This window comes from Microcebus murinus, chromosome 12 (genome assembly GCF_040939455.1).
Source record: "Microcebus murinus isolate Inina chromosome 12, M.murinus_Inina_mat1.0, whole genome shotgun sequence".
Taxonomy (NCBI): Eukaryota; Metazoa; Chordata; class Mammalia; order Primates; family Cheirogaleidae; genus Microcebus; species Microcebus murinus.
In genome coordinates this window covers 79,146,834-79,170,191 of record NC_134115.1, presented here as the reverse complement: position 1 = coordinate 79,170,191, position 23,358 = coordinate 79,146,834, and the positions used below count along the sequence as shown (strand labels likewise).

At 39.8% G+C, this 23,358-nt stretch overlaps 1 protein-coding gene across 1 annotated transcript in view; it reads left to right on the top strand.

The window, feature by feature from the left end:
* The window catches only part of BRINP1 (BMP/retinoic acid inducible neural specific 1), a 179,810-nt gene that overhangs the window by 116,157 nt on the left and 40,295 nt on the right, over window positions 1-23,358 (top strand). Inside the window, exon 5 of the mRNA XM_012768777.3 lies at window positions 2,562-2,667. Coding sequence (XP_012624231.2) covers window positions 2,562-2,667 — 106 coding nt within the window. The remainder of the gene's footprint in view (window positions 1-2,561; window positions 2,668-23,358) is intronic.

The following is a 23,358-nucleotide window of genomic DNA, read 5'->3' as shown; positions in this document are numbered from 1 at the left end:
CCAGCTCAGCAATAGTTTAAACACTTGTGTTTTTTTATTCCTTCCTCCTCGCCTCCCATTTTACAGATGGGAAAACTGAGGCCTCACATTTAAAGCCTTTTTTTTTCAGGGTTACACAGTTAGAGAATACCTTAACAGGGACTAGAACTCTGCTCTCTAGACCAAAGGTCAGCAATTGTTTTCTGTAAAGGGCCAGATGATTAATATTTTGCAGGCTTTACGGCCTGTGCTGCTACCACTCAATTCTGCTGTTGTAGCCTAAAAGCAGCCACAGTCAATATAAAAACAAACGGGCATGGCTGTGTTCCAGTAAAACTTTATTTACCAAAGCAGGCACTCTGGCGTTTGCTGATCCATGCTTGCCTGCACAAGCATGGCTCAATAGAACCTGCCACGATGATGGAAATGCCCTACATCTGTGCTGGTCAAGACAGTAGCCACTAGTCACGTGGGGTCATTGAACACTTGAAAGCTGGCTACCGGGGAGCTAAATTTGTAACTTTATTTAATTTCGGTTAATTTAAAGTTAAATAGTCCCGTGGAATAAAGGAGCTCTGAACTTTTCAATTCAATGCCTCAGAGCACAGGAACTTTGAAAAGATTCCATTTTAAGTGCAATAAATTGAGAGACTACCCCTAGAAAAGAAAAACGGGGGAGGACATTCTTGATAGAAAAGGTTCCTTCTTCTGAGGGTTTCAGCGCAGATTTCTCCATCTCGAATTTTCTAAAATCAGAGTGTGCCTGCATTTTCCTTCTCCGTCGTCACCCTGATTTCTTCTGAATAAAAGGCAGACTTAGCCTTGTGTTAGGACGTTCTAAGATATCTGCAGGGCAGAGGGGGGCCGGGGGTAACACCGGGAGAGACTCAGAGAGATGAGTCAGAAATTGACCAAGGAGAGGAAAGAGTATGGGAGGGAGAGGGTTACTGAGGAAGGAAGCGGTAAGGAGAGGAAATGAATCAAATGGACAAACAAAGGGCCAGTTTATCCAAGGAGAATCGCCGATATTGGGGGGGATTATGTTGTTAGGGAACTCAGCGCAGAGAGATGGATCTTTATGAAGCCATCGGAGGCGGAGTGCCGCAAAGGCCTGGTTTTCATTATCGCCAAATGGTTCTCTCCTCCCTGGACGGGATGCGGAATTGAGATATTGAAGGTCTGTCAGAAGATAATCCTCTTTTGTGCATCCTGGAAGTGCAGTCTGCCTCTGCAGGAGGAATTTCTCAAAGAAATTGCACAGAGGCCACTCAAGAAACTGTTCTCACGGTAGGCACTGTCTTCCGCGCTCGATTCGGCCCCAGGGCTTTTCCCGCCATTCGTGCCACTACGTCAAGACCCAGCCGGCTGGACCTTGTCTCACTACTGGATCCGTTAGAGGGCAGCCACCGACCCAGGCGGAGCTTTGCTCATTTCCCCTCGCCCCCGCTGTGGGTACCTGTAGTAAAATAAATGGGTAGTTTATTTCTCACTCCATAATAACTGTGTTATTATTCTGTACATAAAAATAAATTATTTGTAAAATAAAACCAAACCTAATTATGATCCATGTATTTACTGTGCCCTAAGTGCTAAACACTTAAAAAATTTGATCTGTTTACCTGTTGAGGTGGCCGAGAACATTACGAACATTTTATAGCTGGGGAAGTTGAGGCTTAGAAAGGGAAAGTTGCTGCTCCAAGGTTTCAGAGCTGGAAAAGGACAGAGAAGGTAGGTGCGGCTGTTTCTCAAGTCATCATTCCCTACAACGGATTCTACGCATTTATAGCTGGGTGCAAACCTCAACCCTTAATAATGGGAACCAAAGGCTAAAGAAGCGAAGGGGCTTCTTTTCATACGAAACCATTCTAATTTCAAGGTTATTTTTTGAATAACTGTTCCCCTATTATCCACCTCCCCAGGTCTTCTAAGACAGTGTTATAGAGATACGCAGCCGTAGCATTGGGGTGTTGTCTCTTGTGGTGGTACTGATTACATTTGCCGCTGAAACTTCTTTTGGAAAATGGGAATAATTTCATTGTTCTTGTCTAACAATAGTGCATATGTACTCATTACAATTCATAGAGATGTTTTGCTCATTGTTGAACACATGCCATGTGCTGGGTATTTAGAACCATCCTATCTGGTCTCTCACAACCTCCCTGGAAGAGATTTACTAGCTCTGGTTTGCAGAAGCTTAGAGAAGTTAAATGACTTCTTTAGGTCACACAGTAAATAAATGGCCTGGCCCAGATTTAACACTGACTTTCCTTGTTCCAAAGCCCCTGCTTTTGAAATTTACTGCCTCAACTGATTAGTTCACACATTACTTACAGCAACCTTGTGAAATGAGAACCGGGGGTAGAACCCAGGCATGCAGTCTGGGTGCTTGGCCACCGTGCTAGGTGCTAGTCTACTCAGTGACAGCTGGGCGTGGTCCAAGACACAGAACAGGTGCACAGGAAGCGGCCATTGACTTGGGCCAGAAGACTTTTTCTGCTGGCTTTGCTCTGCTGGGGGTTTTCCGGGTCTGTCCTAGACAAGGGCACCTGTCTCACACTAATCTCATTCGATGTCCCCTCCAGGTCACAGAGACACGCACTGGGCCTCTGGGCTGTAACAGCTACGACAATCTGGACTCTGTGAGTTCCGTCCTTCTGCAGAGCACAGAGAGCAAACTGCACCTTCAAGGTAGGAAGCCTGTGGAAAAGGTGGGGCCAGAGTCAGGGGAAGCAGCACGGATACGATGTAGGGAGGAGAGGATCCGGAGGGATGGTATAAAAAGAGAATGAGTAAGATGAAGCATAGAAAAACCTGTGAAAAATACAAATATGGAAATACAACCGTTAGGATATGGCAGATATATATATATATATATATATATATATATATATATATATATATACACACACACACATATATATAATTTTAACATATACAGGACATTAAAATCATGATCATTCATTCGTTTTCAGATAGAAAGTAAGGAAATATGAGCTTTATCTGATTATTCTGAAGAAAATGTCTAAACGGTATTATTTATAGATGCCTCAGACCTAATATATATTAAAGTTTCATATCAGATCATCTGAATTTTCTGCATTATTGCTTTGGATTTTCAATTTGTTTTGGCAGGTGTTATTTAAATCCCCCCCAAATATAGGACATTTTACAGAATTTTTGATTCTCTGTAATTTTTCTTCGCCCTTATTTGCTAATCATTCATAGTCTTAAAGATACACACACACACACACACACACACACTTTTGCAGAGATTACAAATGGCAGTGCTCAATGCTGGCTGGGGCGTAGAGAGAAAGATATCCTCCGACATGTCTAGTGAGAATGCAACCATCATAGGGATTAATTTGTTGGTATTTGTAAATATTTGCATTTGTTTGATGTCTGCTATATGTCAAGTTCATGTTAGATACTCCATACGTACAGCTGGGCCATTAACTTAAAGAAAATGTACCATATAAAATAGTAATTTCACTCTCATTAATTCACATCATAAAGAGGAGAGGAGATTGCAGGGTGAAAATTGGCAAGGCTTTAGGTATATATATATTACTCTTCTAAAAAATATAATTTATAACATCAAAAATATTAGCATCTCAATTTCCCACATGAGAAAACTAAGCGAATTATGTTGCATCTGTACAACATAGTGTTAAGCTGGTAATGAAATGTTTATAAAGAAGTTCCAAGAATATGTGAAAATGATTTGATATGTTAATTAATAAATGAAAATTTTCTGATCAAATGTATGGCACTATCTTAGCAATATAAAAAGATGAGTCAAACTAATATAGCAAGGAAATATGCCAAGATGTTCAAAAAGCTTACCCCTTGATGGTTAGGTTGTAGATGATTTATTTTAGGCTTCTAGTTTCTTTTCTAACTTTTCTATAATGATCATGTATTAACTTTATGGTCAGAAAAAAAATGACATGCTTTAACTCTGAGCAGACTAAAAATGTGACTTCTAGAAAGGTATATGGTGAAGGTGATTCTGAATGTCAGTAGGAGGAAGTCGGGCTGAGATTGGCAGGTAGAGCTAAGCAGGGCCTAATATGACTTTTATATTCTGGTTTCTTGGCAACTCTTTGATTCATGCTCCTGTTATAGAAGGTGATTAGGAAATGGTGCACAGAGGGCTTGATAGTGTCACTTGGGAGCAGTCAAGGAAAATCCTTCAGGGAAATTCAGGACAAGAAAGCGGTTTACTGTTAAAAGAAAACACAATGCACCAAAGTCTCAAATACAAGGAGAATAACCCTACCCACTTTAGGAGAGAAAAGAGTAGACAGAAGGGTTTGCTAATGCCTGTTAAGAAAGTAGATAAAAAAGACAGATCTTCCTTGGGTGCATCAGGACTTCCAGTGTCTGAGTTCATGGAATACCTAGAGCAACCCTGTGAATTGAGAGCCAGGATTAAAATCCAGGCAGTTGGCACCAGTCTGTGCTTGATTACCCTGTTGTGCATGTTGAGGGTGGAAAGACTTGCGATCTATAATTGGAGCATACTTAGAAGGAATTAATGAGATGTTACTACCAAGGAATGTAGTGAGATCTTAGGGTCATTCAGAGGCCGATTTACCCTGAAACCAATGAAGCTTGAGGTCCAGGGATCCAGCACCTTCCAAGTCCCCACCTTTTCTCATTCTAAAGATACATTCACTTTCATGTCTAATTGTGAATTCCTTTCCTCAAAAAACAACTTTTATCTGGTGATGTGATAGTTTCACAGGTATACACACATGCCAATCTCATCAGATTACACATTTCAAATATTACAGTTCATTTTATGTTCATCACACATCAATAAATCTGTTAAAAATTTAAACGACTGGAACAAATTGTATTCAAATGATTAAAAAAAAAAAAACAAAAAAACTACTGTATAAGACTTCTGTTCTCCCAAGCCCAGATATGTTATTGGTTATATTACTAGAAGTATGCTTATTCACAAAAGGGAGGTGGTAGACCTGTCCTTCTCTAGAAGGGTCAGAGCACACCTGGAGGATTGGGTCTATGCCTGAGCATCACACTGCAAGAGGGACATTGAGAAAGTGCAGTTTGCCTGGAGGAGTGAGTCCTGTGATAGTGAAATAAGGTTAACTTGGAGCAAGAAGGACTTGTCTTCAGATACCTAAAAGGCTGTCTTCCAAGAAGAGAATCAATTTCATTAATATGGATAAAATGGGCCAAGCTCAATCTAGTAAAAGGGAGAAAATTACAAAGATCTCAGCTTTTAACTAAGTATAATGTAGCTGCATCTAATGAACATTTATGCCCAAGCCTGGAATGACCTGCTGAAGGGTGTAGTGATTCCCTGCTATCAGAGAATAATAAGTAGGTGATGTTTGGTAGAAAAGTTATAGAGAAGACTATTTAAGCACCATTCATTTGTGTTGGGTGATCAAAGTAGGTGATTTTAAGTTCTTCCCAACAATGATTCTAGGATTTTATGAAAATGACGAATCATTAAATCTTTTATTGAGACTAACTACATGGCAAAGCCAACACTAGACCCTGGGCACATAAGCACAAATCAGTCCAATTCAATAAACATTTTTTTTAAGAACACATGTTGATAATGAGCTGGGCAAAAAAAAAAAAAAAATAAAGTAGTGAAGAAGGCAGGCATGACTTTTTCCTCAAAGAAATATATACTCTATTGGAGAAGATGAGCTTGAAACAAACAATAAGTGTAATGAATTTTAGTGAAGAAAATAATGAGGGTTAGGTGGTATCAGATAGTATGCGATCTTAACCTACTGGGAAGTTGGGAAAGTTTTCTGTAAATAAGATACATAGGATGAGACCTGAAGGATAAATAGGAGGGCAGGGCCTTGGTTACAGAGGGAGACAGAAGAATCTTTATCAAGGGGCATTTGAGGAAATGAAGAAAAGTCTTATGAGATTAAAGCAGAGACATCAATGGTGAGAAAGACAAGTTAATCCTTCAAATCCTAGATGGCCTCTGTAGAACATTAATGAGTTGAACATTAATTTGAGAGCAATAGATATCCTAGAAATGTTTTTTTTAAAAGGGAGAGGCATGAAGAGGATGGTATTTTGGAAGATCACTGTGGCTCTTGTGTGGGCAATTAATTAAAGAGGGGTGAATTGAAGATTGGTGACAGTTGCAGGCTACTGCAGAATTCAAGTTGAAATGTCCCAGATTCAGACCATGGAGTACCAGCGGGGGTAGAAAGAAATAGACCAATTCCACAGTTACTTATGAGGCATTGTGACCAGGATTTTAGATAATTGAGTGAATGGGGTGAAAAGAGCATGAAGAATTTAGATAATTGAGTGAATGGGGTTTGAATATAAGACAGAAAGGATAGGCAGGCAAATACCTATGCTTCAAGGTAACACATAACTTAATAGAGATAGTAAAAGTAATACTTAGCATTATGGGGATGCAGGAAAGGGAGTGATTCATTCTCTATGTTCAGGTGGGGGAGTCATAGGCACAAGCAAAAGATATCTCTGGAAGAATAATGTTCTCCTGATGAAAGGTAAAACAAATGAGCTTCCTAAATATAAGACAGCAAAATATCTCATGACTTTGAGGTCGATATTTATTCAGTAGGATGCAAAAAGCACTAAGTATATAAAGAAGATTTGTAAATTGGACTAGATTAAAATTTAGCTATATTAAGATATACTATTAATAGAATAAAAATGCAGGCCACAGAGTGGAGGAAAATATTTGTAATGCATGTGCTTGACAGAGAACTCCTATGTAGAATATATATATGAATATATATATATATTTAAATTCTAAAATCGATAAGAAAAAGGTAATCTATTAAGAAAAGAAAGTGGATAAAAGACAGAAAGAGGCACTTCACAAATAAGAGTACCAAAATGGCAAATAAACATTTAAAAAAGTGCTCAACTTTTCCAGTCTGCAGAAAAATGTAAATTAAAACCACAATTTAATGTCTTACCGTAGCAATCAGCATGGTTCAAATGAAAAAGACTGTCAGTATCAAGGAGTGACAATCTGAGGCAGTTGGAACTTACGTGCATCCTTATGGGAGCACAAATTAGTATCATCGCTTTGGAGAATTCTCAGCAGTATCTACAAAAGACTGCCTATGCCCTGGCTCAATGATCTATCAGTTCTAATTCCTAGGGATATGCCCAACAGAATTGTGCCCTAGGTTCATCAAAACACATGAATGTTCACAGTAGCTTTCTTCAAAATAACCCTAAGCTGGCAACAACCCATATGTCCATCAATAAGAAAATTGGTAAATATAACACATTATTATGCATTCATATGATAAGCTACCATAGTGAGATGAGAAATAATATCTACTGTTTTATGCAACATTATGGAAGAATCTCACAAATATAACACTGAATGAGAGAAGCCAGACACCAGATAGTACATGCCATATGATTCCATTCCTAGACAGGTCAAAAACAGTAAACACAAATACATATTTTTAGAAGTCCAGAGAGCATTAATCTTTGGGGAGAGAAATGGGTCAGTGACTGAAGGGAGATGAAAGAGATTTCTGGTGATATTGTTCTGTTTCTTAATCCGGGTGGTAGCACATGGGTATGTTTGCTTTGTGAAAATGTATAGAGCTGTGAAGCCATTATTTGTATGTATGCATTTCTGTATATACAACATGCAACTATTAGAGTTTTATTTAATATGTGTTTCATTTTGACATCCTCTGCAAAGACAGAACATGAATAAAGCATGAAGCTATGGAAAAGTAGGAGGTGGTCAGCTCAGCTAGAGGACAGGCTGCACGGACCACGGGTAGAGGAACCAGAAATAACAGTAGATATTGTTCATTCGGTGCTTCCCCATGTGCCAGAGACTGTACTAATTTATTTTCATTAGATTAATGTTTGCTTTTTTTATATATGTTTTTATTTTTAACTTATTATATAATTGCATTATTCTATTTTTAATCCTCAACATGATTCCTATGAAGAAGGCATAAATAACTTTCTAATTTTTGCAAGTAAGGAAATTGGGTCTTAGTGAGGTTACTTAATAAGTGGTTGAGCTGGGATTTTAACTCAGCCTTCCTTCAAGCTCCTCCTTCTTGAAAAGGTGCTATTCTATATTCCTCTATTCCTCTTCGCATCCCTTTGATTGAGACTGGGAGGGGAGATTCTTCAGAGGTTTATTTTGGTAGATTGAGAACAATATGAATGGCACTCTAATGACCTTCACCTTGTGAAGATGTTTCATAAAATGTTCATCAAAACAAGGCAAAGGTAGAGTGGAATAGAAAAAGGAAAGAAGAGGATTGGAGAAAGAAATTAGAAATGAGAAAGAAAGGAGCATGAAAATGATCAGAGGCTATTAGTAGTCATAGCAGCAACAGCTGAACTAGTAGTAATAACACTAATGGCATAATGATAACTTCTTATTTTTATACTTCTCTTTCCAAGAAGCCCATTGAGTGTTTTACCGACATTGTCATGTAATTTAATCTAGTATCCATATGGTGAAATATACAGACAGCAAAACTCTGCCTCAGTAGCTTGCTGATGTGGAAAGGGATGCAGAGAGAATATTTTGCTGAAATCTATAGGTGATCCAGAAATTCATTCTTTCATACATTCACTCATTTATTTATTTGGCAATATTTATTGAGCATCAACTATATGTCAGACCTTTTATTTTTTTTAAAGCTAGAAATACATCTGTGAATAAGCTAACTCAATAATTTTGGAGCTTATAATTAGTGTGTGGGTATGGGAGGATCACACAATAAACAAAGAAATACATTTTCTTTCCAATCAGAGAGATAGTGAGGAAACAGGTCATCTAGAAACTTGCAGACCATGGAAAAGACTTTAGTCTCTGGATGCAATGAGAAGCCATTGCAAATTTGGGCAGAGAAGTAACTTGAGCTGACTTAGATTTTAAATACATCACTATGGCTCTTGAGTAGGAAAGATTACCAAGGGCGAGAACAGTTACAAGGATCCCAGTTAGGAGGATGTTGTGTTTATCCAGGTGAGAGAAAACGGTTGCTTAGATCATGATAGGATGAAGGAAGGGGGTGAAAGGAGAGTGAATTTATGGATATATATTTTAAGGTAGTACTGACATTATTTGGTAATGGACTGGAAAGTGTTTGTCAGAGAAGGAAGTCAAGGATGACCCCAAGGTTTTGCCTGAGCAACTGCAAGGGCATAATTGCCACATATTGATATGGGGAGACTGTGGGAGGGACATGAGGAATTAGGTTTGAACCTAGTTGGAATTGAACCTGAGTTTGACATGTCTATTAGATATCCAGATGGAGATGTTGAGTGGCCATTTGGAAGGTCAGAGGAGAGAACGGAAAGATATAGATTAGGATACATGTGCTATTTAATGATGTGAGATTGGACAAGATTACCTTGGGGGAGAGTGTAAGTAGAGAAAAGAAGGAATCCGGATACTGAGCCATGGAGAAATGCATATTAAAAGTTTGGGAATGGTAGGACAGTGATGAGGATCCAGAAAAGGAAGCTTGGGGGGAGGCTTGGGAGGTAACAAGAGAGCCAAGAGAGGGTAATATCTGGGAAGTCAGATAAGGAATGTTTCTCCAAACAGAAATAGTGGTAAGTGTGTCAAATACCGCTGAGAGAATAATTAAGATGAGGACTGAGGACTGCATATTGGATTTAGCAATATGTAAGTCATTGGTAACCTTGACAAGGATGTTTCAGTGGAATTATGGGGTGAAATCCTGCACAGAATAAATTCAAGAGCAAACTCTACAGAAGGAGTATTAGGAGTATTACAGTAAATGGCACAATAGCATAGGGTGATATGGAGTCAAGCGATTTTTTTCTCTTCTTCTGTAGCATAGAGGCAACAAAACTTTTGTATGATGTTGAGAATTATTCTGTAGAGAGGGAAAATTTTATGCTGCAAGCAAAGGAAGGGTGATTTTTGGATCAAATTGGAACAGGCAAAAATTAATAGAATCTTTTCATATCACTGGGATTATTTGCCTTACATAGGAGCACCTGTTCTTAGTAAAGAGAGGGAAAGGAGAATGTGTGTGGCCAGAGGTGGGAACAAATTGTAGATGTGGTAATGGGAGCATTTTTTAACTTTACTTTTTAATTATCTCTCATAGATTTTAAGTTGTGTGAGTTTTTTCAGATTTTAATACCTCTGAAATTAGAATACTTCTTATAATTGATGGTGTATCTTAGTTTAATTGGCAGGGTATTATTTTCTTAGTATACATAAAATAGTGGTATGTCTGACAGTGATTGTCATCTTAGATTCAAAGGCATATGGTATTTTTCTAGTGAAAAATGAACAAGGTCATTAGCCCATTCCAAATTTCCAAAAGAGAAAGATGGATGGGAGGAGGATACAGATTGTTGCAACATGGAAGGCTAGACCAGGGAGGAGAGAGGGGGTCAAAGGCTGCTAACTTGAGGCATCCTCTATTCTCTGCCTGAACTTCCAGTGGGGCCACCTGAGACGTGTGTTTTGAGAGACGCCTGCAAATCTTCACATTCAGAGGGTCCATCTTGTTTCTTGGTCTCCAATCATTCCTGCTCCTCCCCATCCTTTCTTCCTTCTATCCCCTCTTCTTCCTCCTCTTTGATGCTTCCTTTTTCTTCTTCTTCTTTTTTCCCTGTGTCTTTGCTTGAAATCTCAACTCTTTCCATACTGGGTTCTGTCTCCTATCATTCACTTACCCAGACTCTCTTCATCCATTGAGTGGCATCCCCTCCCTCTTTTATTAAGTGCCCTCTATCTTTCAATGCCCAACAAATGTTCCCTCATTAGAATCATTCCTTCTCCACTCTTTGCCTTGATTCAGCCCCTCATCTCATCACTTCTCCCTTCCCTGGATGAGTATAGCGATCATCGTACCAGCCTTGTGGATTCTTGTCGCATCCTGCTGATCCGTTGCCATCACAGCAGCCAGCGTGGTTGTCTTAAAGCCAAATCAAATCCTGTCCTTCCCTGCTCATAATCCTCACACCTTCTGTGGAGGTTTGGTACACAGTTTAGATTTCCTAGCTTAGTAACAAGCTATTCACATGCAACCCTTGTCAATCTTCTTGGCTTTGCCTTATTCCACCAGCCAACACATACTCATATCCACTCTCCAGGCCTATGGAATTTCTTACATTCCACTACAGGCATTTTTTAAATTTTTTTTATTTTTTCTTGCTCTGCAGCTTTGCACATCCTCTCTCCAATTCCTGAACTTTGACCTCTCCCTTGAAAGCTTCTCTAACCACCTCTCCCCAAATTCTTAGATACCCTGCCCACTTTCTCCCCTGGGACTTATCACACAATAGTATAATGGTCCTATTACTAATCTGAATCCTCATTTGGAGCATAGATTCCTAGTTGGTAAGAATCATCTTGCTAGCACAATGCATAGAGCCGGGCTTATAGACACTGCTCAGAAGATACTTGCTAAAGGAATGAATGAATAAATGAATGAATCATTCAGCCCATAGTGAATTTGTTTTTTCTCTGAACTCTTACACTTCTTACCCCACATCACACTGGATTCAGTTCAACCTGATGACCATTTCCTGAGGGCCTACTGTATGCCATCCTCTATGCTGTCTTGCATGGACACATCTTCAAAAGTGCACGTGCCTTTCCTTTGGCATTGGCTGTTACATGGTTTGGGCAGAGACCATGCCATTGAACCCTCCAAATGTCACCTTTTCTGAGAAGCTGTCTGGCTTCTTTTGCTTCTCTGACCTTGAACATTACGGCCTTTGTCACTTTCTTTCTTATATAAAGAGATATAATATAAAATTGTGGTTTCAAGAAAAGGCCCTGGAGTCAATAAGACCTTAGTTCAAGTACCAGTTCTAGCGTTTGCTAGCCGAGAGGTCTCAGATGAGTTACTGCAGCCTTGGAGCCTCTGTTCCTCACCCACTTCCTATGGTTGTTTAAGTATTATGCATGTAAGAATACACATTATGCCTGGCTTAGCTTAAGCATTCAAAAATGTTAGGTATTATTTTTACCACCTCTATCAATGTGTTGTTTGCAAAATATTCGCTTTATTTATCTTGGCATCCTTGATGGCATATGTGCTTGGCCGAATCAAGTGCTCATTAAATATACACTAAATGAGTAAGTACGGTATTTCTTACATAGTAGAAACTCAGCAAATCAATACACAAAACCTTAGCAAATATTTATGGTGCACCAAATATTGAGAACAACCACTGTGCTGGTCACAGTGGAGGATTGAGGTCTAGGGGGTTAAACCGAGTCCATATACATAAAAAGCATACTTGACCACTTTAGAGATAAATCTCAGTTTTGATCAATGTTCCTTTGTGATCAATCAAGTGATTAATATTTTTCTTAATGGGTCTGTATTCAATGTCCATTAATTCATCCCTCTGGGTTAATCTTTCTAATGCATAGTCTATTAGGACCTACCCTTGGTTGAAACCTTTCAATGGCACACCCAGGTTCCTGGACCTCAGGAACGAATGTCCCAGCTTGGCGTGTGAGGCCCTCTCTGGTGGGGTCATAGACTCCCTTTCCAGCTTCTGTTCTGAAGCCCATTGGAGCAATGTAGGTGGGTGTTTCCTGTGTTTCCTACAATCACTTAACTATCACATAAATTAGGAGGCAATGATACTGACCAATGTGCCCAATCACGCAGATCATCTTTCCTCCAACTTGCTCTGTTCTTTTCCATCCACCAGCCTTTGCTCATCCTTATCTGCTGCCAGGGCTGCCTTGACTCCCCATCTCAACCCACTGGCATTCTACTTGGTCTCCAGGAGCCATTGAAAACCGTCCCCTTCAGGCATCTGTGCGCATACATAGGACTGGGTGGAAAGTTTCTTTCTCTGGCCCCTTTACAGCTCTTTGATTATACCTCTTTCACAGCATGATTGGTTTTACTCACCTTGCAACATACTTCATTTGTGTTTGGGTTTTATCTTTTCTGTTAGAGTAGGGTATAGGCCTCTTCAAAGGCAGGGGATTTGCCTTTCCAACTTTGTGTTTCGTAGTATTCAATGCAGTGCCGCAGACATAGGAACTCTCTCTCTATTTGCTGAATTGAGTTTTTAAATATGATTGGTGGTGCTTAGGTGGCAATGGAAGGAGGAGGATTAGGAGGCAGGGGGAAAGAAAGGAAGAGGGAGGGGAAATGGAGGGCAAGGAGAGGAAGGGAATGGAGGGAGAGAAGAGGATGGAACAAGAGGAGTGGTCTGAGGAAAGTAGTGTCAACAATCCCTTCCCTCACTCGGTAGCTAGGCATCACAGATGGGGTGAAGATGAGTATTTTTGAAATCACTTTGCAATAAGGAATAGAAAAAGAACATGTAGGGAAAGTGTTTAAAAATAATATTTTTTATTCATCTGCTACTCCTTCTTAGGCATTGGGGTTATAACCATTAGGCATCCCATCAACTAAGAGTTAAGGATCATGCTCCTCGTTGCACAGAAGAGGAAACTGAGGCTCAAAGAAGTAAAGTCTCCTTCCCAAGGTCCTCCAGTTTTTGATTTCTACTTTCTGGGGCTCCAAGGTTGCTTCCCCTCACTCGTGTTCTCTGACTCAACACAGCACTCTCCAGATGTGGGGGAAGAAGGACCCTTCCCCGCCCAACTGCACTAGTAGAGGCAGAGCAGACAGGACACGAATAGGTCTCCTATTCACAAAGCCCCCTCCTCTCCCACACCCTCATCTCCGCCGGTGGCCCTGTGACCCCTTGGACACTAAGCCAGTGTTGCCAGTGCCTGCTCTAGGCAGCAGCTTTGGGGTGAATGCTCAGTACGAATTGGCCCAGGGTCATAGGCAATGGCTCATGGCTGCAGCCTCTCTTGTCCAATTAGTAAGGGCCTGGGAGGCAAAAATGGGAATACACATTTCTCTCTCCCTGTGCCTCTGTCTATGAGACCTGTTCATAAAAGAACAGTGCCTTCACAACAAATGTGATTTCTGATTTCCACCCAGCTAGCCTCATCCAAATGTTGGTTTTCCTTTATGAGCCAAGGGACATCATGTTCTTTGCCCCTTGTCAGGAGAAGCAGCATCCTTCTCAAGAAGAGGTGGACTGAAGATATCAATAATCAAAGACTTCATCAAAAAGCAAGTAGAATGGAAGGATCAGCAGAGAAGATTTGATAGTGATAAAGGCCTTGGACTAATTAAATAAGTTTCTGAATGTCCCAGGTATCTCAATCTGAAAAAAATGTGAATAAGACATATCTGCCTCAAAGTCGTTTTCTGCATTTAATTAGAAAACGCATAGGAAGCACCTGACTCAAAAACCAAGCGAGCTGATATTATCACCATCATCATCATCAAAGCTATGATTTATGGGTAATTATCATGTGCTAGGTGCAGAGCTCATTTCTTTATAGCAGTATAGCACGTAGACTTCAACATAACCCCATTTTTCAGATTCGAAAGTTGGAAATTGCAGAAGTTAGGTAACTATATTGTCAGGGGCAGAGCAGGAATTTGAACCCAGGTTCTCTCAATGCCAGTGCCTATAAACTCTACACCATACTGTTTCTCAATCTGGGACATAGAAATAATAATCATGGGTTTTATTAGGGCAAAATTTACATAGCCCTTTCTTTGTGTCAGCACCATAGCCCTTCTAGATTCTGCTATTTACTTTAGAGAATATATGTGATTTTTCCTAAAATTACCTGTGTGTGTGTGTAGGCGTGACTGATTTCCATAGCTATCCTTATATTCTAAAAAGGACCTATAGCCAGGAACATAACACCCCTAGAGTAGGCAATCACTAGTCCTTGCAACATTTCAGGAGTATATGAGTATAAAAAATGCCTCCTTGGACCTGGAGAAACCTAGAATCTTGAGGAAACTCAAGACCCAGACTTGGATAGGAAGGGGGTGGAAATTCTGAGCAAGTGCAAACTGGTGGGGTGTACGCTGATTCTGAGAGAAAGAATATCAGGGTGTTAAGACTTTATATGTGTTCATATGGGGCTATACCTTTCAAATAAACTTAGGGCCAAGTATGCAGCCTGGAAATCCTGACAGATAAATGGTCGATACAGCAATTTGGCCTATTTAACAACCATGTCCCATTAGATTCCTTGTCGATCTCATTGATTGTGTAGAAATCAGGTGCCAGGATGGTGAAAACCTAAATAAATCACCCATGATAATTAGTTTATTGACTCTGTATAGATATGGTGCCTGTTTATTTTTTAAGGTGGCTGAGTGAGTTCCAATTTTTCCCTCACATTTTACCTTAGAATTAAGCTCTCCTTTTTGCAGTGCGAGCACAACCTTTTTGATGTGCCTTTATTATATTCCAGGTACATTCTGTCTGTCTTATGTGCACAATTGTACATATGTGCCAGCAAGTTATAGCTGAGATCCCTGAAAGTAAAAACTGTATGCTTTTTAAAAATTTGTTCATTATTATTCATTTCTCCTTCATATAGACTTTAGCTCATAGTAGATGTCCAATAAAATTTTGCTGATTTAAATTGATTCGAACCATCAAATCAATTTGTTTTGCATCTTTTTTATTGTGGTAAATATAGATGATATAAAATTAACATTTTAACAATTTTAAATTTTGATAATTTTTAAATTAACAATTTTGGTGGCATTAAGTACATTGACAGTGTTGCGCAACTGCCATTACTACCTATTTCTAAATTTTTTTCATGACCCCAAACGTAAATTCTGTACCAATTAAGTAGTCATTCCTTATTCCCCCCAACCTTCAGCTCCTGACAACTACCATTCTGCTTTCTGTCTCTATGGATTTGCCTATTCTGGATACAGACAGCCTTCCATATCCGTGGGTTTGGTATCTGCAGGCTCCACACCTTTGGGTTCAACCAAGTGCAGATCAAAAATATTAAAAACAAATTAAAATAACAATACAATAATAAAAATAATAAAAATTTTAAAACCAATACCCTATAACTATTTACATAGTATTTACATTGTATTAAATATTTTAAGTAACCCAAATCTGTCTTGAAGGGTACAGGAGGATATTTGTAGGTTATATGCAAATACTACAACATTTTATATAAGGAACTTGAGCATGTGTGGATTTTCATATCTGAGGGAGGTCCTAGAACCAATCCCCTGTAGATACGATACTAAAGAATGACTACATTTCAAATGAATGGAATTATATAATATGTGGTTTTTGGCTGATGAAACATGAGAGGGCATGGTACATGCCACATCTAAGCAAGACACTTTGGGAAATATTGCCTGGGTTAGCTTTTGCCCTTTCCTTTTTATCACAAGAATGACATATTTCTGATAAAGGCTGCTCCTTCAGCCTAGATCTGAAATGAAGAAGACATCAGGAGTGGAGCCAAAGCACAGTTGACATAAAACCTGAGCAAGAAATAAACCTTTGTGGTTATAAGCCACTGGGATTTTGAGGTCATTTGTTACCACACAGTAATTTAGCAAAAGCTCACTAATACTGAAATGCTGGATTAAATAACATAAGCTACATTTATTTACTGCAGGACTTCTCAGTGCATTAACTGTGTTGATGTGTATTGAGTCTCAGGAGGCAGATTACATACACAGAGTTTCCTGAGTATATCTAAGCTGGGGCACATTTGCAGCTCTGTGATTCTGTGGTATACAGCTTGGCGAATGCTGGACCATACATATTCAGATTCAATCCTGTTCAAAATAACTTTTCTGAACTTCTCTACACTTACAAAAATAGGGGCTCTTCTTTATTGCTTCTATTCAAAATTGGGTATTTATGCATAGATTTTATTGTCATTGTACATTTATGAATCTTGATCTGCTACCCAACCGGAGTCACTTGAAGTCAAAACTATGTATTATTCCTTTTCCACATTTCCAGCATCTAGTACAGCACCTGGCTCAACTAAGTGGTGAGTGAAAGGACTTTCTTAATAGACGCTGATTTGAATACTTTTATTTTTGCACACATACTATGATCTAGCACTGTGCTTGCTATCTTGGAAAGAATGCAAAGAAATATAAGATACATTTAGTGACCTCTAGAACCATAATTTATAACAATGAATCAAAAACAAAATATGTGCTGAAATTAGTGGTCAAGTCTTTTAGCACCACTATTCTTCTAAGATATTTTGGGGATCCATGTATATTTTTTACTCAGTTCTTTCTGAGAATTTTTCTTTGTAACTACTGTGATTAAATTAAAGTGATTTCAGTTATCAAGCTATGATATTGAGGAAGAAGATACAGGTTTTTGCTTATGAGGGATAGCTTTAAAGAAGCAGGGCATGCTAACCATGGAATAAAGAGTCACAATCTTTTCTGAAACATGTTCTATCTAAATTAACCTTCATTCAAATGCATTTACCAGGTGCCCACTGATATGCTGGATAACAGAGAAATCATAGATGAATGAGGCACTAACTCTTGCATTCAAGAAGCTTACAGACTAGGAGAAATACAAACATAAGCCATAACTGTTCTGTTAGAATGTAAGATGTGCACAGGGTGCTTTGGTTGCCAGAGGAGGGGCTACTTGACACTACATAAGGCCTCCTGAGAAAGCAACATAAAAGAAGGTGAGGACAGGAAATGACATCACTTGAATAACTACTGTGCACTAAAAGCTTCACATGTATTATTTATTTGATTTTATTTTTAGTTTCATTGACATATAATTTACATACAGCCCAATACACCCTTTTGAGGTGAACCACTCTATGAATTTGAAAAACATATTCAATTATGTAGCCACCACTACAATCAAGATATAAAATAAATCATGTATTCTTTACACCAGCCTTACAAAGAAAGCTTTCATAAGGAAACTGAAGATCAGAGAAGTCAAGCCTTTTACCTTTAACAAGCTCATACAGTTGGTAAGAGCTAGAGGTAAAATTGGAACAGGAGAGAACTTGGCATGTTTGGAGACCAGACAGTGGTGTGGCGGAAGACAGCAAGGAAAGGAAGGAAAATGGTAAGAGAGGAATTTGGAGACCTCAGCCGATCCTGGGATCAGGTAGCACAGAATCTTATAGGTATCAAGTTTGGTTTTTATCAGGAATTCTGCGAAGAAGATTATATTTAAGTTGAATCAACCTCTTCTTAAAACTTCAAGAGTATCTTCATGTTGAAATTTTATGAAATCGGATACAAACGTATGTTGGCCTGTTTATCCTTGGCGATTTCAAAATTTAAACTATATAATTTAAACTATTATCTTCTTGAAAGTTGAAATTGTCATTTAGAAGTCCCCGTGCCCCCAGTCCCTATTGTCATTATAAATCTTCTTCTATTTTTACTTATGCATTTATTGTCTGCCTCTCTTACTGAAAGGTCAGTCCCAGGAGAGCAAGGCTTACGTTTCTCGCTCCTTGCCCTTTCTGCAGAGCCTACAAGAGTGCCTGCACTTGAGAGATGCCTAATGGATCTTTGCTTAATATTAATAAATGAATGAACAAGAGCGCAGAGTAGAATCATGGAAAAATGATTTTTACTAATGATCGTAAAGAATCATGATGGCCATCTAGTACAGGGATTGGCAAACATTTTCTGTGAAGAGCCAGGTGATGAGTATTTTAGCCTTTGTGGGCCACATGGTCTCCATTGCAACTATTCAACACTTTCAATTGCATGTCTGTGTTCCAGTAAAATTTATTTACAAAAATAGACTGCGGGTCACTTTGGCCCATTGGCTATAGTTTGCCAACTCCTATATATGTCAGTAGAGGCTAGGTTAGATCGTGGTAGCAAACAATTTCTGAGTCTCAATGGTTTGCAAGAGTAAACACTTATTTCTCACTTATGCTCCCTGGTGGTCACAATTCTATTGTGATTCAGCTTCTCTGGTGGCCTCTATCTGGGACATTGCTTTCCTTACGAAAAGAGAAACTGATGAACTCGTGAGTTGGTTTTTATAGCTTCGCTTTAAAAGTAGCACATATCACTTACACTCACATTTCATTGGCCCAAACATGTCACATGAACCCATTTGAGTACAGAAGGTGGAGCTGTGTAACTCTTTCAAAGGGAGGACATTGCAAGAAGGGGCACTGAATATGGATTAAGGATAATCTAATCTACCTCATGCCATTTGTGTCTTGGGTTTGATGGAAGCTTTCTGCCATGTCAGCTTTCAAACTGTGCTCCTACACTTCCAGTGATGAGGAGTTCTCTGCCTACCTTTCATCCTTCAAAACTTTTGATGGCTAAAAAGATTTTAGTTTTATCATGCTGAATTCCATACAGCTGTATCTTTCACATATGGGTTCCTCTACTCCCTAAGATCGTGCAGAATAGATGATTTTATTTACAAACACAAAAGATTGCTCTAACCAGAAGGGGGCATTTCTTAATTCTTACATCAAGGGAGCAAGAACCCACTGCCCACTATCCCCCTCCTCCCCAGGTAGCTGCCTTTATTCATTTCCCAGAGTGTAAATGACCCATCACGGAGACAGGGCTGAACTTCTGAATGAGATCATAGCCTTTTCGCCCTTTCTGCACAGTTTCACTCGGTGAATTATCGTCTTATTTTCATTCCACTCCAATGAGCTGTCAGCGATGGATACTGTAATTCACAGCAATAGAAACACAAACAGATGGGTAATTGACCTGCATGCCTTCATTACACTGGAGTTCAGCATGGCTGTTGGAGCCATAAAGTCCTTTATCTGCCAGTCTGAAATCCCTGGGCTTTCAGAAAGAAGGGGATCAGGCTGACTTTTTGCAAAAGGTACAGTCCTTGTTGTTGTTCTCCCCACCTTGTGCATTTCAGAAATGGACAGAATTTGACAAGCAGAACTTAGCAGGTACAAGACAACAGCTGGGACTCCTATAAGGCTCAGAGATATCTGTAGGGGGCCACATTCTGATGCAAGAACAGGATAGAAAAATATTTATACTCAACGAAAATAGAACCTGTATTTTTTCCCCTCTTTCCCTTGGCATTGTAAGAGATCGTGTATTTGATACCTAATGAAAGAGGTCAGAAAAAAGCAAATACATAAACAAAATACCACTGCATTAGATAATTAAGATATAGAACAAAATAAAATAAAACTGAGCGAACATAGCCAATAACACCGCGTGGTCCTTGCCTTGAATAAGACTTAGATCAACCCAGGATATTCACACCCCTGCCTGCCTTTGCTCAAGGTGTGCTCTGTGGCATGCAGAACTGCTCTTCTTATCCATTCAGACTGACTTGCTCGGTATTTGAAATATATTTATTAAACACCTACTATGTGCCAGGCAAAACACTAATTCTAATGTTTTAATAGCCAGTCAAGGCCTTTCTTTCTTGTTCTTGGATTTTGTGCTTTAGTTTTGAATCTCCAAGTAGCCCCTCTGTGTCCTGTGTCAGGAAGCATGTTTTAGCTTCTTTTTAATCTTCTCCAACAATCCCTCATGTACTGCTTGTTGAAGGAAGGAGAAAGAGGCTAAAGTTTCCTGTCAGCAAAAGAGCAGGGCCAGGGTCTGAGATGCAGATTGGGTAATAATCTTCGTATCTGAGCTGCACTTGCAGCTTATGTTGATGAAGCCCTCTTTTCTAGACATTCAATGTTCCCCAGCCTCACAGAGCATGGTCAACTGAACCAAGTGCTGTGTTAGCAATACTGACATCACCATTGGAGGTCTCCAGGGATCCAATGTAGGTTCTTCTGTTACTTGAGTATTCCCCAATGCTTGAAACTCAAAAATGCAGTAAGACTCCATTTCTTTTTCCGAATCTCAGAATCCCTGGTATAGTGAAAGGGAATCTTTAACCTTTGTTGCTAGAAGAGGTGCTGTTCCTCTAATGAGCTCTCACGTCTCTTCTCTGTGTCATTCTTCCCTTCAGAGTTTTGATCACTCAGGCACAGGAACTCTTTCTCCTCTTCTGTAAAGAACATGGAAGCAAACAAACAAACGCAAGAAGATGAACCTTAAGGTTGATTCTCAGCTGGAAATTCTATTATCAGAGGTCTTATCACATGCTGTTTCCACTTTTTGTGCATTTCTCATCCCCAAATGCTTCTTTATCCACTAAGTCTCACTTAAATGCCACTTCATCTAGGAGAGTAGAGCATGCCTTTGGCCAGCCCTATTTTATTCTGGGTTAGGTGTTCTTCCTCTGTGTTCCAAAAAAACTTGTGCTTCTGCTAGAGCACTGATCACATTGCATCCAAGAAGCTAGTTTACATGTCTCTCTCTCTCAATAAGCTACAAGGTCTGCAACAAGAAGAAGCTGCCCGCCCCATTCATGCTGGTGTTCACAGCACGGTGCCTGGCACACAGTAGGACCTAAGGGATATGCATGGAAAGAGGGAAGAAAAGAAGAAATGATGAAAAGGAGAAAGGGATGAGGGGAGAAATAGAGGAAGGCAGGAAGGGAAGAAAATACACGGAACTGAAACGCATTCTACTAAGTGAAGTATCCCAAGGATGGAAAAATAAGCACCACATGTACTCACCATCAAATTGGTTTGAACTGATCAGCACCTAAGTGCACATATAGGAATATGGGCATCGGGCAGATGGGAGGGGGCAGGAGGGGATGGGTATATACATACAGAATGAGTGCGATGAGCACCACCTGGGGGATGGACATGCTTGCAGCTCTGACTTGGGGTGGAAGGAGGGGGCAAGAGCAATATATGTAACCTAAACATATGCACCCCCATAATATGCTGATATAAAAAAAATGGAACAATAAAATCCAAAACCTGTAATTATTATAATGCTGTTAACAAAGAATGCACCTTTGGCATATTTTGTAGTAGCACAAAGGAACTATTCAGGGCAGATTTTCCCAAGAAGAGTTCAGATTTGCCCAGGTAATGGGTTATGATCTGATATGTGGCAAATTGGGAGAAACCTAACATTAGTTGAACACTTAATTAGGTTGGTGTCTTAGTCTTCTTGGGTTGCTGTTAACAAAATACCATTGCCTGGGTGGCTTGCAAAAAAGAAAATTATTGGTCACAGTTCTAAGTGCTGGGGAGTCCAAGATAGAGGTGGCAGCAGAAGACGCAGCTTCCTGGCTTGTAGACAGCTGCTTTCCCACTGTGAGCTCACGTGGACTTTCCTTGGTATGTGCTCATGGAGAGTGTGTGTGTGTGGGGGGGGGGCTGAGAGAGTGTTTGCTGTCCTGTCTCTTCCTCCTCTTTTTAGGTCACTAATCCCATCATGGGGGTACCACCTCATGGCCTTATCTAAACCTAATTATTAACACCTCCCGAAGTTTCCACTTCCTAATACACATGGCATTCGATGTTAGGGTGTCAACATATAAATGTGGGGGTGCTGGGGACGGAACACAGACATGCAGTTCACAGCAGCCAGGTCATGGGGTAAGTTTGTGCCTTTTCTTTCCTCATTAGGGTACGAGGAGATTGGGATTTCAAATTAATAGGCAAAAACTGAGTTTCAGGGAGCTTAAAACATTGTGGGAGGTTGCTTTGTGTGAAGCTGCCACAGGTGTGCTAAGCCAGGAGTTTGCCTCAGTCTCTGCTCTTTCCCACCAGAGAGGTGGAAGTACCCTCACATATGTCAGGACTCAGTTTGAATTCTTGGATTTGAATCCTGCTTCTGTTACTTTAGTTGTGGGACTTTGGACAGCCCCTATTTCTATAATTCTAATGCCCAAGAATCCTAATGGGGCATGTTTCTTTTCAGCTCCAATGAGGACGAGGATAGTTCCTTCAATCCACAAATGGATACCTGGAGCCTACACTGGGCTCTGCCTTAGTTTGCACTCTGGGTGTCTGCAGTGGGCAGACAGACCCTTCCTTTCCCTCCCTAAAGTCCACTCTCTACTGAGGGAGATGGAAAAGTATTTAAAAACAAATTAAAAGGATAATTTCAGCCAGTCATGAATCCTATGAAGAAAATAGAAGGTGCATTTTAACTTGGGTCTGGGAAGGTCTGGATTACAGGACAAGGGAGGCATGTAGGGCTCTGGGGAGATAATATTCTATGCACAAAGAAGGGCAATTGCAGAAACTGAAGGAGGAGCAATACTGATCCTTCTAAGAAAAGGGCAGGGTTTCTGGTGTGTTCTGAGTAAAGAAGAGACTATTAGGAGATAAGAGGAAGGAGGGAGGCAGGGAAATAGAGATATCCCATCAGTGACAGAGGAGGAGGAGAAATAATATCTCAGCACACAAAACTGCATACAGACTACAAAACTCATTGTGCACTGTAAGTGTTGAAGATGAACTGAGAGGCAGAGTAATGAGGCAAAAGTCAGGAGAAGAGAAGGAAGGTGGATTGGGCTTTCCTACATATACATCGCTGGCTCGCTCTCGGAAATAGTGAAACTTTCCACTCTAAAGTATAATAAGATTATGTGTGTGTGTGTGTGTGTGTGTGTGTACATATATGTCTATAAAGAGATTGGGATTGGGGGGGAGTATTCCATATGTTCAGC